At 53.3% G+C, this 13,303-nt stretch overlaps 1 protein-coding gene across 1 annotated transcript in view; it reads left to right on the top strand.

Annotated features, from left to right (window-relative positions):
- Window positions 1-13,303, top strand: part of EPHA8 (EPH receptor A8) — a 33,848-nt gene that overhangs the window by 1,932 nt on the left and 18,613 nt on the right. Inside the window, exon 2 of the mRNA XM_011945532.1 lies at window positions 5,048-5,711. Coding sequence (XP_011800922.1) covers window positions 5,114-5,711 — 598 coding nt within the window. The 5' untranslated portion in view covers window positions 5,048-5,113. The remainder of the gene's footprint in view (window positions 1-5,047; window positions 5,712-13,303) is intronic.

The raw sequence follows: 13,303 nt of genomic DNA on the forward strand, positions 1-13,303 counted from the left end.
CTCTGTAAAACGCTCCTTGGTGTGGCTGTCTTCCCCGCGTGAGTGTGGTGTGGAAGGCTTTGGTGCAGCGAGCTGGCCGCCGTGTCAGGGTTCCACCCGTGAGGAGATGGGTCCTGGTTCCCCCCTCACTGCATGGCGGTTGGCTGAGTTGGCATTCCCCTGAGTCCCAGCAGCTAGGAGGGCGCGCCTGGGCCCTGGCTGGCTCCGGGGTGTCTTTATCCTGCCCAGAGCATCGGACTTGGTGTTTAGGGTAGCGAGGAATTGTCAGGGTTTTCAGCAGGTGGGGAGCATGGCTGGCCTCGTGTTTTGGACGCTCACACTGGCAGTCTCAGGTGGGTTTTCGCGCAGGGCGCTCTAAAGCATAGCTCAGCATTCTGGCATTGCATTCGCGAGTTAGAACAAATCAGGCAACTTCACTGAGCTCTGAGCAGGTCACAGGCATGATCTCATCACTCCCCACAACCAATCCTTGAGGTGGGTGCAGCCACCACACTTCACAGGTGAGGAAGCTGAGGCTCAGCGCAGTGAGGAGTAATTTGCCCATCATCAGGCAGGTTCCAGCTGATGGCAAGCTGGGACTTAAACTTGGGTCTCTCTGGGCCCAGAGCCTGTGGTGAGTCCCTTATGCCACCTTTGAACTGCAGGCAGTAAGGCCCACTCTGTGACCATTTCATGAGATGGGGAGGCAAGCCTGCACTCTCTGCTGAGCCAGGGACCACCTGCCATCGTCAGGGGGCCTGGAGACTGGGGTTTCTCGGAGAGGAGGGAAAGCCAGAATGACATGCCTGATTCCCAAACTCTAGACTTTGAACCTGTGCCAGGCTAGCAGGTGAAGCCTGCAGAGTTCCACATCCAGGAGGTCTGTGGAAGGGCCTGGGAATCTTCTGTTTAATAAGCTTTCCAGGGAGCCAGGCATGGTGGCCCACACCTGTAAGTGTAGCATTTTAGGAGGCTTGCTTGCGATCAGGAGTTTGAGACCAGCCTGGGCAACATAGTGAGACACTTTCTGTACAAAGATATTAAAATTAGCTGGGCGTGGTGGTGTGCGCTTGTGGTCCCAGCTACTCAGGAGGCTGAGGTAGGAGGATCGCTTGAGCCTGGGAGGTCGAGGCTCCAGTGAGTCACTGTACTCCAGCCTGGGTGACAGAGAGAGATCTTGTCTCAAAAAATAAAAATAAAAATCAGCTTTCCAGGTGATTCTCCTGCCCAGCTGGGAGGAGGAACCTCTGGAGATGGTCCTTGAGGTTCTATCCATCCCTCTGACTCTGGAGTCCATTCAGTAGCTTGAGGACAAGGGTCACCCAGGGCAGTCTCCAGCCTCAGAAATGTTACCCGATTGTCAGACAGGTGCAGAACCTGAAGGGCCAGGGCGCTGGGTCCTGATGAACGGGGGCTCCGCCTCCTATAGTCAGTGTGATTCAGGCAGATCACTTACTTCGTCTCCACCTCCTCATTTATAACATGGGGACAATCTTAGAACTGTTCCGTGCAGTGCCACCAATGGGACGATACATGAAAAGGCCGTTTTACCAACGAGAAACTGAAAGCTTTCAGAGGCGAAGCAATTCTGCGAAGACAGGGAGGTCTGGCCCAGACCCTCTGCTCTTCATCAGGCTGCGTCCTTACCTTTGCTCCCGGGAACTTCCGCACGCCGGGAGTGGGACGGGCTCCCCGCCTGCTCTGGCTAATTAACATGGACTAACGAATGCTGCTTTAGGTAAGCGGGCAGGTTGATTTCCATTGCACCCCCTGAAGTAGATGGAAGGAGCAGGCATTCACTACCCCATTTTACAGAAGAGAAGACCACGCCTCAGAGAAGGGACGTGCCTCAGCAAGCGCTGCACAGCTGGTTCACTGCATTCTGATCTGGGAGGAGGACAGAGTTGGGGGAGCAGTGTGCCAGAGTCAGTTTTTGGGCTTGAGAAGCAGCGGAGATGGGAGTGGCACCCAGCATGGGGTGGGGGTGCCCCAGGCAGAGAACAGGGCTGATTCTGCCCTTGCACCAGACCTCCAGGAGTCTGTGCCACTCTGGGCATCTGCAGCAGCTCCTGGGGTTGACAGGGCTAGGCCAGACCATTGGCCCCGGTGGGGCAGCTGTAGTAGACTCAGACTGAGCTGATTAATTTATCCGGGTCCCTGGCAGGAAACAGACAGGGAGCAGCTGGCTGGCTCTTTGGTGCTCCATTAATTGTGACGATGACTTTAACCCCAGATGTGATGCTGTACTGCCTGGAGCCTCTGACAGCAGAGCGGGGTGTGGAGCAGGGGTCCTTCTTGGGTTGGGGAGACTCGGAAGCATAAACTCTTTCAGGTGAGGCTTGCACTTCCTGGGACCCCTTTGGAAACAGGAAGTCTTCCCACATAGTCCCTGGAGGCAGGTGCAGTGGGCTGTGAAGATGCTGCCAGTTCAGTATCATATTCGGGCCATTCGTCAAGTGCCTTCCTGTGCCAGGCCTGAGCTAAGCACTTTGCAGAAAGTTTCCCACTGCATCCTCTCAAACCTAGCTAAAGTGGGGCCTGCCTGAGTCCCATTTTACAGATGTGGGCACTGAGGATCAAGACGAGATTAGATGGAGGGGCTTGGGATGGGCAGGAAAAGACTTGAGATGCCCATGACCTTCTCTCTAGCACTTGTGGAATAAGCCCAGAACTCCACAGGTTCTCAGAGCATCTGGTCACGAAGCCCCCCTCCCCCTTTAAGCAATAGGCTCTCTCGTTCAAGGACAATTGAAGAAGGTCAAGGTGTTGCATGTGTGAAGGAACCAGGACAGGGGCCCAGAGACCAACCCTCCCTCTGCCCTCGTCCTCCAGCTCCTCCTTGGAGCCCTCATGAGTCCCTGAAGTCAGCTCAACAAGGACTGCTCCCGGCCAGCCGGTGCTCAGCAACCGAGGAAGCTAGGGCTGTCCCCTCCCCTGCCTTCTGCAGACATCCACCCTTGCAAGAGGGTACTGCTTCATTGCAGTGCCAGGTTGACAGGTAAACTACAGATGCCCACACCCAGGAGGGCTGGGGAGGGGCCTGGGAGTCTTGCCCACCTGGATTCCCTCGGCTCATCACCCTGCACTGCCTGGTCTGGTGGACCCGGGGCACTTGGGACAGGGAGCGTTTGTGGTATCTTTCTTTCTTTCTTGTTTATTCTGGTGAAATACACATAATGTAAAGTTTACCGTCTTAACCCTTTTTAAGTGCACAGCTCGGTGACATGTAGTACATTCACATGGCTGTGTGGCCGTGACCATCACCACTGCCAGGACTCTGTTCATCCTGCAAAACGGAAACTCCGCACACTTAAGCAGTTGTTGACTCCTCCCTGCCAGCCTCTGGCAGCCAGCGTTCTACTTTCTGTCTTTTGTAAATCTGACTACTCTAGGTACTGCATATACATCGAATCCTAACAATATTTGTTCTTTGTTTCTAGCTTATTTCGTCTGGCATATCTTTAAGGTATATCAGAATTTCCTTCCCTTTCAAGGCTAATACTCCATGATAGGTATATACCACATTTTGCTTATCTACTGGTTCATTGACGTACACTTGGGTTCCTTCCACATTTTGGCTCTTGTGAATAATGCTGCTATGAATAGGGGTGTACACATATCTTTTTGAGACCTTCTTTCAATTCTTTGGGATATATACCCAGAAATGGGATTGCCAGATCATATGGTAATTCTATTTTAAACACTTTGAGAAGCTGCCATACTGTTTTCCACAGCAGCTGCACTATTTTACAGTCCCACCCGTAATGCGCAGGGTTCTGATTTCTCCCCATCCTTGCCAACACTTATTATTATCATTTTTTTTTTGAGAGGGAGTCTCGCTCTGTCACCAGTACAGTGGTGCGATCTTGGCTCACTGCAACCCCTGTCTTCCAGATTCAAGTGATTCTCCTGCTGCAGCCTCCTGAGTACCTGGGATTATAGGCACGTGCCACTGCATCTGGCTGATTTTTATATTTTTAGTAGAGACGGGGTTTTGCCATGTTGGCCAGGCTGGTCTTGAACTCCTGACTTCAGGTGATCCACCTGCTTCGGCCTCCCAAAGTGCTAGGATTACAGGTGTGAGCCACCGTACCCAGCCTTATTATTATTATTTTTTGTAACAGTCATCCTAATGTGTATGAAGTAGTATCTCATTGTGGTTTTGGTTTGTATTTCCCTAATGATTAGCAATGTTGAGCATCTTTTCATTTGGCCATCTGAATATTTTCTTTAGAGAAATGTCTGTTCACGTTCTTTGCCCATTTTCTAATCGGACTGTTTCTTTTCTGTTGTTGTTGAGTTGTGGGAATTCTTTATGTATTCTGGATATTAATCCATTATCAGCTACATGATTGGCATATCGCTTCCCCCATTTCATGGGTTACCTTTTCACTCTGTTGAGAGTGTCTGGTTTATTTCAGAATCACTGATGCCCAGCCAGCAGGCAGCACAGAAGCAATTACACTCAACTTTCTCACATCCTGGGATTCCCTTGAGTGGGACCCAGGCCAGCCCAGGGAAACAGCAAGAAGAGCAGGGTGGAGGGAGTCTGTGGATCAAGCAGTCACTCAACAAGCAGCAGTGCAGGAGAGGCTGCTGAAGGATTTGAGGTGGGGGGGGCAAGGCATAATCTGGTTCATATATTAGAAAGATCCCTCTGGCAACTGATATGGAAACTGGACTTACTGACTTCCCCAGGCAAGTCCTCCCACTCTAAGAAAGATAGAAGGAGCCATAGAGAAATGAGGGCAGAGCTTTGGCATCAGACAGGCCCGACTCCTGTCCAGCCATTGCTCGATAATGACATAACCTCACACATGTGGCTCACAGGTCAGAGCCTCTACTTCCTCATCTCAAGAGTTAGTAAATAACACTTCCCCTGAAGATTACGGCCCTCTGCGAGATCACGTCTTCAGGGGGCCTGGCATCTGGTAGCTATGACAGTCCACCAGCAGGCCAGCTCCTTTGTCTTTTTTTCCCAGTGTCCCCAGCACAAAACACAGGGTCACTGGCAAAAGAAGGTGAGGTGCTGGCTGTGCTTCAGTGGCTGTGTTCTCTCTGCCCACAGTGGGACTCCATCAGCGAGGTGGACGAGTCCTTCCAGCCCATCCACACGTACCAGGTGTGCAATGTCATGAGCCCCAACCAGAACAACTGGCTCCGCACGAGCTGGGTCCCCCGCGACGGCGCCCGGCGCGTCTATGCCGAGATCAAGTTTACCCTGCGCGACTGCAACAGCATGCCCGGCGTGCTGGGCACCTGCAAGGAGACCTTCAACCTCTACTACCTGGAGTCGGACCGCGACCTGGGGGCCAGCACACAAGAAAGCCAGTTCCTCAAAATTGACACCATTGCGGCCGACGAGAGCTTCACAGGTGCCGACCTTGGTGTGCGGCGTCTCAAGCTCAACACGGAGGTGCGCGGTGTGGGTCCCCTCAGCAAGCGCGGCTTCTACCTGGCCTTCCAGGACATCGGTGCCTGCCTGGCCATCCTCTCTCTCCGCATCTACTATAAGAAGTGCCCCGCCATGGTGCGCAATCTGGCTGCCTTCTCGGAGGCAGTGACGGGGGCTGACTCTTCCTCACTGGTGGAGGTGCGGGGCCAGTGCGTGCGGCACTCGGAGGAGCGGGACACGCCCAAGATGTACTGCAGTGCGGAGGGCGAGTGGCTGGTGCCCATCGGCAAATGTGTGTGCAGTGCCGGCTACGAGGAGCGGCGGGATGCCTGTGTGGGTGAGCGCGCCATGGCCTGGGCATGGGTCGGCCGGCAGCGGCGCTTGGTCTGGGCAGGGCTGCCAGGGTGTGAGCGGGGGGACGTCAGAGCCCACAGGCACCTGGGTGGCCCACACAGCCCCTGGGAAGATGGATAAACCTCCAGTGTTCCTACATCAGCAAATACGCCAGGCCACCTGTGTCCGTGTGTTGGGGAAGGACGTGGAAGCAAGAAGGGGGAGGGGAGAGGGAGGGAAACAGACTCCAGCCAGGCGGTGCCTTCTGTCGGGGGTACCAGCTAAAGGCACCTGTGCAATTGGGTATGCTATGGGATTCCTACCGGGATTAGGGAACGATACCGTGGACTAACTCAGCTCAGACATAGTTCTAAGCACTTTGCGAGTATTAACTCATTGAATCCTGGCCACTGCGTTATGACATAGGAACTGCTATTATCCTGGTTTTATAGATGAGGAGACTGAGACACAGAGAGGCAAAGCAACTTGCCCAAGGTCGTGCAGCTGGGGATGGCAGAGCTGGGATTTCAACTCAGAAGTCCGGCTCCAGAGTTGGTGCTCGAAACCACTGAACTTCTAACCTGTAGAGGGAAGAAGTGGGACCCGGGCCCTGGGTGAATGAGCACAGTGAGGGGTATAAAGCCAGGGGCACCCTGGTTGGGTGTCTGGGTTGGGCCTGTCCCTCGGGCCCTAAAAAGGCTGCTTCTGTTCAGGGGGAGCTTATCAGGAACCTGTGCTAGAAGACAGGCAAGGGCCTTGTGGAGGAAGACAGCGAGCAGAGAGCCCCTGGGCCATGACTTAGGGTGGCACCTGTACCCATAGGTGTGCTGCTGGATTCCTGTGTCGGACCAGGAGCAGGGCATGCAGACGGGGGAGCCTAGGCCCAGGTGGTGTGAGTGCATGTATGCATGTGTGTGCAAGTGCACATACGCATATGTGGGTACGTGTGTGCATGTGTGCATGAGTGTATGCATGTGTGTACGTGTGTGTATGCATGTGTGCATGTGTGCGTGAGTGTATGTATGCATGTGTGTACATGTGTGCACGAATGTATGTATGCATGTGTGTGCATGTGTGTATGCATGTGTGTGCACGTGTGCATGAGTGTATGTGTGCCTGTGGGCATGAGTGTATGTGTGCATTTGTGTGCGTGTGTGAGTGTATGTGTGCACGTGTGCAAGTGTATCTGTGCATGTGTGTGTCCATGTGTGCACGTGTGTGTGTGCACGCGATTGTGTGCGCATGTGCACATGCGCATGAGTGTATGTGTGCGCATGTGCGCGTGCACGCACGAGTGTAGGTGTGCGCGGGTGCGCGTGCACACGCGAGTGTATGTGTGCGCGTGCACGTGTGTGTGTGCAATGTGTGCGCATGTGTATGTGTGCATGTGTGTACGTGTGTGCGACTATGTGAGCATGCATGTGCGTGTATGTGTGCAGTGTGTGCATGTGCGCGACTGTGTGCATGTGTGTGCATGTGTGCGTGAGTGTATGTGTGCATGTTTGCATGCATGTGTGCATGAGTCTATGCACGTGTGTGTGTATGTGTGCGAGTGTATGTGTGCATGTGTGCATGCAGGTGTGTGTGATTGTATGTGTGTGTGCATGTATGCGTGAGTGTAATGTGTGCCTTTGTGCATGTGTGCACATGTGTGCGTGTGTGTGTGTGTATGCATGTGAGTGCATGTGTGTACATGTGTGCGTCAGTGTATGTGTATGTGTGTGCATATGTGCCCGAGTCTATGTATGCATGTGTGTACATGTGCGCTTGAGTGTATGTGTGCATGTGTGCATGAGTGTATGTGTGCATGTGTGCACACATGTGCGCGTGGGTGTATGTGTGCGTGTGTATGTGTGCGTGAGTGTGTGTGCATGTGTGTGTGAGTGTATGTATGCATGGTGTGTGCATGTGTGTGTGCATGTGGGGGAGTCTGTTCAGCCAGGCACCCCAAGAGCAGGGAACACTAAGCAAGCTTGTGTGGAGTGTGTGCATGTGTGTGTGCGTGTGGGGGAGTCTGTTCAGCCAGGCACCCCAAGAGCAGGGAACACTAAGCAAGCTTGTGTGGACAAACAGCAGGTGCCCAGCTGCTCCTGGTCTTGGCCCAGCTTCTCTCTGTCGTTTTCTTTGGTCTCACCAGTGGCACATGGTGGCTCAGCTCCCGGGGCACAGTGAAGCCTGGCTTTTGAGATCATTGGATCCCCTGGACAGAGGAGGTGAAAGGGAGGGGGATGTTCCTATGCAGGGATCAGAGAGACAAGAGCCTGTCGCCAGATACCCTTAGTGACAACTGGAACAGGGCCCTTGTCAGCCGCTGGGAATATACTCCTAGCCTTTTGCTGCTACTACACAGGCCCTGGGACCACAGTGAGAGGGATCTTTAGTCCTCATCACCCATCCCTCTGCCCCCAGCAGGCAGGCAGGAAAGGCCCCTGAGCACTAACAGGACTGGGTATGACATAGGCTGACAGCCTCAGGTAATAACAGGTGGGGATGGAATCCAGCTGGCTCCACTTAAAAGCCGTCTTGCCCAGAGATCTCTGGGGCCAGGATCTTCTCTGCAGCCACCAGGCCCTTTCCAGCCCTTCCCAGAGGCTCAATGGTTCTCTCTTTCTTTCTTTTCTTCTTTTATTTCTTTTTTCTTTCTTTTCTTTCTTTCTCCTTCCTTCCTTCCTCCCTCCCTCCCTCCCTCCCTTCCTTTTTTTTTGTTTGGAGATGGAGTTTGCCCTTTTGTTGCCCAGGCTGGAAGTGCAATGGTGTGATCTCGGCTCACTGCAAGCTCCGCCTCCCGGGTTCACACCATTCCCCTGCCTCAGCCACCCGAGTAGCTGGGATTACAGGTGTGTGCCACCACACCCAACTTATTTTTGCATTTTTAGTAGAGACGGGGTTTCACCATGTTGGCCAGGCTGGTCTCAAACTCCTGACCTCAAGTGATCCACATGCCTCGACCTCCCAAAGCGCTGGGATTACAGGCATGAGCCACCGCCTCCAACCCACTCTCTGGTTTTCTTAAGAAATCTTGTTTCACATCCCCAATTTCTGAGTCTTCTCCTGTCCTGAGCTCTAAACCCCAAAGCACCTTCTGTGGCGTTTGCCCATTTCTGGAGTTGTTCTGCCCTCTGCAGCCTGGTTTGCCAGGCTCCCCAGGCCACAAGCCTCTCATGGTTACTATCACAGACAGCCCTGTATGGCTCAGCTTTGCACTGGGGAAGAAAAACAACCAACACCCCTATTGCCTTCACAGCTTATAGTGGGGTGCATCACATACCAGCTCATTTGCTCATTGCAGCAAGGCAGGTATCACAATTCCATTTTACAAATGGGGAAGCTGAGGTGTAAGAGGTAGTGTTACCTGCTTAGGCCTCACAGCTGGTGAGAGCTGGAGCCTGAAGACGGGTCTGTATTGCTCTGAGCCAGATACAGGCTTTTAGCGTCTCCCTGGCTTGCCCCAGGCTGCTTTGCCTACCAGAGCTGCTCCAAACATCCCCTCATTCTGATGGGGATAATGAAGGACCTTAGTGATGATTTTTCGTCTTTGATGTTGTAACAGTTATCCATTCTGCTGAGCATCTACTGTGTCCCAGCATTGGGGATACAGGTACAGGGAGTCCCTGCCTCTGGGGACTTAGCAGTTTCCTATCCTTACAACAGTCCTCTAAGCTAAGTATTATAGTCCCATTTTACAGATAAGAAAAACTGAGGCCCCTCAACTTAAGTAGCAGAGTAGTGATCTGATCCCAGGTTGCCTGATTCCAGCACCTTCAATTGCTTCCTCTGTGCACAAAGCCCTCTGCGAAGCCCCACTTCCCTCCTCCGTGGGGTAGCGTTCGGATGGATGGTTAGTAACTGGTACAGCATAAGTCATAACAATCTGGCTGGTTGGCCGGTGCATACGCACTCAGGGTCGGCCACCATCCCCAACTCTGGATTTAGCCAGCGAGTACAAATACGTCAATCATTTGTCCCGGGTGCACTGAGCCACAAAATGGGTGCACTGAGCCACATTTGTCTGTAGGAAGGAGACTGGCCTTCCTGTCTTTGGGTTCAAGACCTCACCTGGAGGCCTCAGGTAACGCTGCAGTCTTCTTGTGTGGCAGAAGAAGGTAGCGGAGCCCAGAGAGGGAATGTATCTTGCCCAATTTTCACAGCACATCAGGGGTGGGGCTCTGAGTGGAAACCCCAGGGCCTGAGTGGCAGGACCTCACGGGGGCTGGGAGAGGCCGAGGCCACTCCTGTTTCCTGGCGCTGCTGCCACATTAATAACAAATAAAAAGAAATGCCAAAGCGGAGTTAGGGAATTGCAGCATATTTTGAATTTTACATTTAAATCATAATACAACATAATTAGGCCAGTTCCAAGATAATTACAGGTTTTATAAAAAATATTAATTCATAGTGCACTGCAGGCAGTGAGATTTGGGAACGGAAAGCCTGTTTTAAGTCGCACAAGGAAAGACATTTCTCAGCCCCGTCGGTGGCTTCTGTAGCTGTGTAACTTCATTTGGGAAGGGCAGCACGGGTCCCAAACCAAGGCCCTTCACAAGTGGTAGCCAGGTCCAAGAGCCCTGCCTGGTCCCCCTTTCCACCCCTGGAGAAGCCCTTGACCTCTTTGGAGCTGCCCGGCTCCTTAGTGGATGGCCTGGGGCAAAGGAGGGGCTGGGAACAGAGTGGGGTACTTTTCCTGGGATACTTGAGATGTTTTCTGCAAGCTGGGGCTGCCCCTGCCCAGCCTGAGGGAGTCTTCAGGAGATCTGCTGAGGTCCATGGGCCCCTGCCTGGTTTGAGGATATCCTGATCCCTTTTGGGCAATTCTCTCAGCAAGCAGTTAAGGAGACGAAGGGCGTGGAGTCCGGGGTCTCAGCTCACCCAGCCCCGAGTCCTTGTCCTTCTAGTGACAGGAGCAGGGGTCGAGAGCCTGAGACCCACAGTAGCGGCCAGGCCCCTTCTACAGCTTCCATCCCTGCCTCGGGTTTTGCCCTCAGAGATACCCTCAGAAGGTGGCCAGACAGTACTTGATTTTGCCGAAGAAGACAGTATAGCCTGGGATAAGGGATCCACCAGGTCACATGGTTCTTTAGAGGTCTTGCTTAGATTGCACTCAGGCCTCAGAGACCCATGGAAAAATGTCAGAGCGATGTGGGGCTCGTCCAGTGTACCAATGGGGAATCGGAGGCCCAGAGAAGTGAAGTGACTAGCCCAAGGGCACACAGCGAGAGGTGGTTGATAGAATCTCACATCTCCTGACTCCTTGACCAGACGAAGCTCCCCAAACTCCACAACTCTGGATCCAGTGACCTCCCCACACCAGGCTGCACTTCCCAGCACCCCCCTGCACCCCGGTGCACCCCAGAAAGGGGAAGGGCCTCTCAGAGCATCACCCAACAGAGCAGCAGCCCAGAGTCTGGAGTCCTGGTTGCTGTCCTTCCTGTCACCTGGACGCAGAATATAAATCACCGTTCGCGGCCCTAATCATCTTTCTATAAATATCAGAGAGTCTCATTTCGGAGGGAGAGCAGGAACGGCGAGCTCTTCTGCCTTCCTGACTGTGTTTAAAATCTGATTTAGAATTAATTTCCTTTGCTTGTCCACCGGCGGACACCTTATTTGTCAAATCTCCGGCTCTTTGCGGGGGAGAGCAGAGAGGTGGCCGGGGCCGCAGGCGGCTGCTGGCCTGACAGGCGGCCTGGGCAAGGTGCCCTCGGCAGGGGCAGGAGCCCCTCCTGGCTTGCAGCCCGATAAGCAGGCACACGCAGGCTCCGGAAGCACCCCGGGTCGATAGGCAGGGCCGGGCCCCAGCCCAGAGCTGCTCCATCTGTCTCAGCCATTAATTCCCGGCCCAGCCTCCAGGTCTCTGGGCTCCCTGAGGCCTGGTGATTAGTATTCTTATTAAAGATTATTTTATTTTCATTGCGTGGATTAATCTGGCCTTGACACATTATAGCCATATGGGTATTAGCCGAGCGTGTGAGAACTGCCGACTGGTGAGCCACAGCGGCACAGCTATCTCTCAGCTCTGGGATGGTGCTGCGAAGACAGGGGAAAGGCCATAGCTCCAGAGGCTCCCTGGCCTGGCTGCACGTCCTGGCTCTGCTGGGAACCTGGGGCAAGGCACTCAGGCTCCCTGAGCCTCTGTTTCCTCTTCTGTCAAACAATTGTAAGAATTCCAGCTACATCAAATTGTTATACCAACAAGTGCCAGGCACTGCCCTGGCATGAATTGATGTGTTTTCACTCATGTCATCCTTGCCATCTCCCTCTAAGGCGGGTAGAATTATGATCTCCACCTTACAGACGAGGAAACTGACTTCCAGCAACTTGCCCAATGTCACCGAGCTCAGATAAAGGGGGTCAGGCAAGGACAGGAACCCAGGCACTGCTCCCGAGTTTCTGCTCAGGCCTGACAAGGACCAGGTGGGCGCGGGAAAGGGTCAGAGACTTGCAGGACCAGTTGTGGTTCTGGCTTCCCTCAGGCCCCACATCACAGCCATGAGGATTTGTTTGTCCGTCTTCCAATGCCCTGGAAGCTCCCTAAGAGCAGGCCCAGCTCTTACTTCTCTTGAGTCCATAGTAGAAGCTCAGTAAATTTGGAGAAAGGAATAAATGAGGGAGGGAAGAAGCAAACGGTCTCTGAGGTGTTAATCATTGTGGACTGGATCATCGCAGTGAGGATTACTGTTATTCAGCTCAACAACAGGTTCAACAAATATTTGCTGACAAAATGCAAAGCCCTCTTCTGATGATGCCACCCCCAGCGGCCCCCGGGGCTCAGAAGGAGCCTGCGCCCCAGGCTGTGCCCCAGGATTGAGCCTCCCGGGGGCTTCTGGGAAGAGGAGGTGAGATCACAGTGTGTCAATCAAGACTCCTCGGGACTCCGAGCTCCCAGCCTTGAGCTCAGCCCCTGGGCAGGCCGGAGCCCTCTTGGGGTCCTCTGGAGGGGAGGGAAAGGTGTCGCAACACTGGGAGGTATTTTCCCGCACCCTGCATCTTACAAGCCCTTTTTGGCTCTGCAGCCTTCTAGAGTGTGAAGCAACTTCAGGGCGTTACCATTTCTCCGGACTCCAGGTTTTCTCTCAAGTTTGTAGAATTGTACAAACAAACCTGGTTTTAGCTTTTATATTATAATAAAGAGATACAATCAACATCCACAGAAGGAATGCTCTGCAGTGGCGTGATGTCTTTGTAAATGAAGCTTCTCTCAGGCACTAAGTTTTCCAGAACAGGATCTAGTGGAGAGAGAACCGCAGTGAACTTCCTGGTGGTTGGACTGTTGCAGAGGACTTCAGCTCCATGGACGCACTCGGGAGCTGCCTGGCTGGGTGGCATTTGGTCTCCCTGAACCTCTAGGGTTTCTGCCCAGAGCAGATAGTGGTGGGATCCACTCAATTTGAAAACTCCTGCCTGGAGTTTAACAGCATCTGCCCAGGGCTAGCACTGGACCAGGTTCTGGGACATTGAGATGAATAAGGGAGTCCTACTCTGTTTGCAAGGATCTGCCCACAAGGGCCTCTCAGTCTAGAAAGAGAGTCAGACACAGACAAGCGAGTACAGCCATAGTGTTGCAAGTGGTGAGGCCAAGCAGGGGCTGCAGGAGCAGGG

Source organism: Colobus angolensis, unplaced genomic scaffold (assembly GCF_000951035.1).
Source record: "Colobus angolensis palliatus isolate OR3802 unplaced genomic scaffold, Cang.pa_1.0 Scaffold240, whole genome shotgun sequence".
NCBI classification, from domain to species: domain Eukaryota; kingdom Metazoa; phylum Chordata; class Mammalia; order Primates; family Cercopithecidae; genus Colobus; species Colobus angolensis.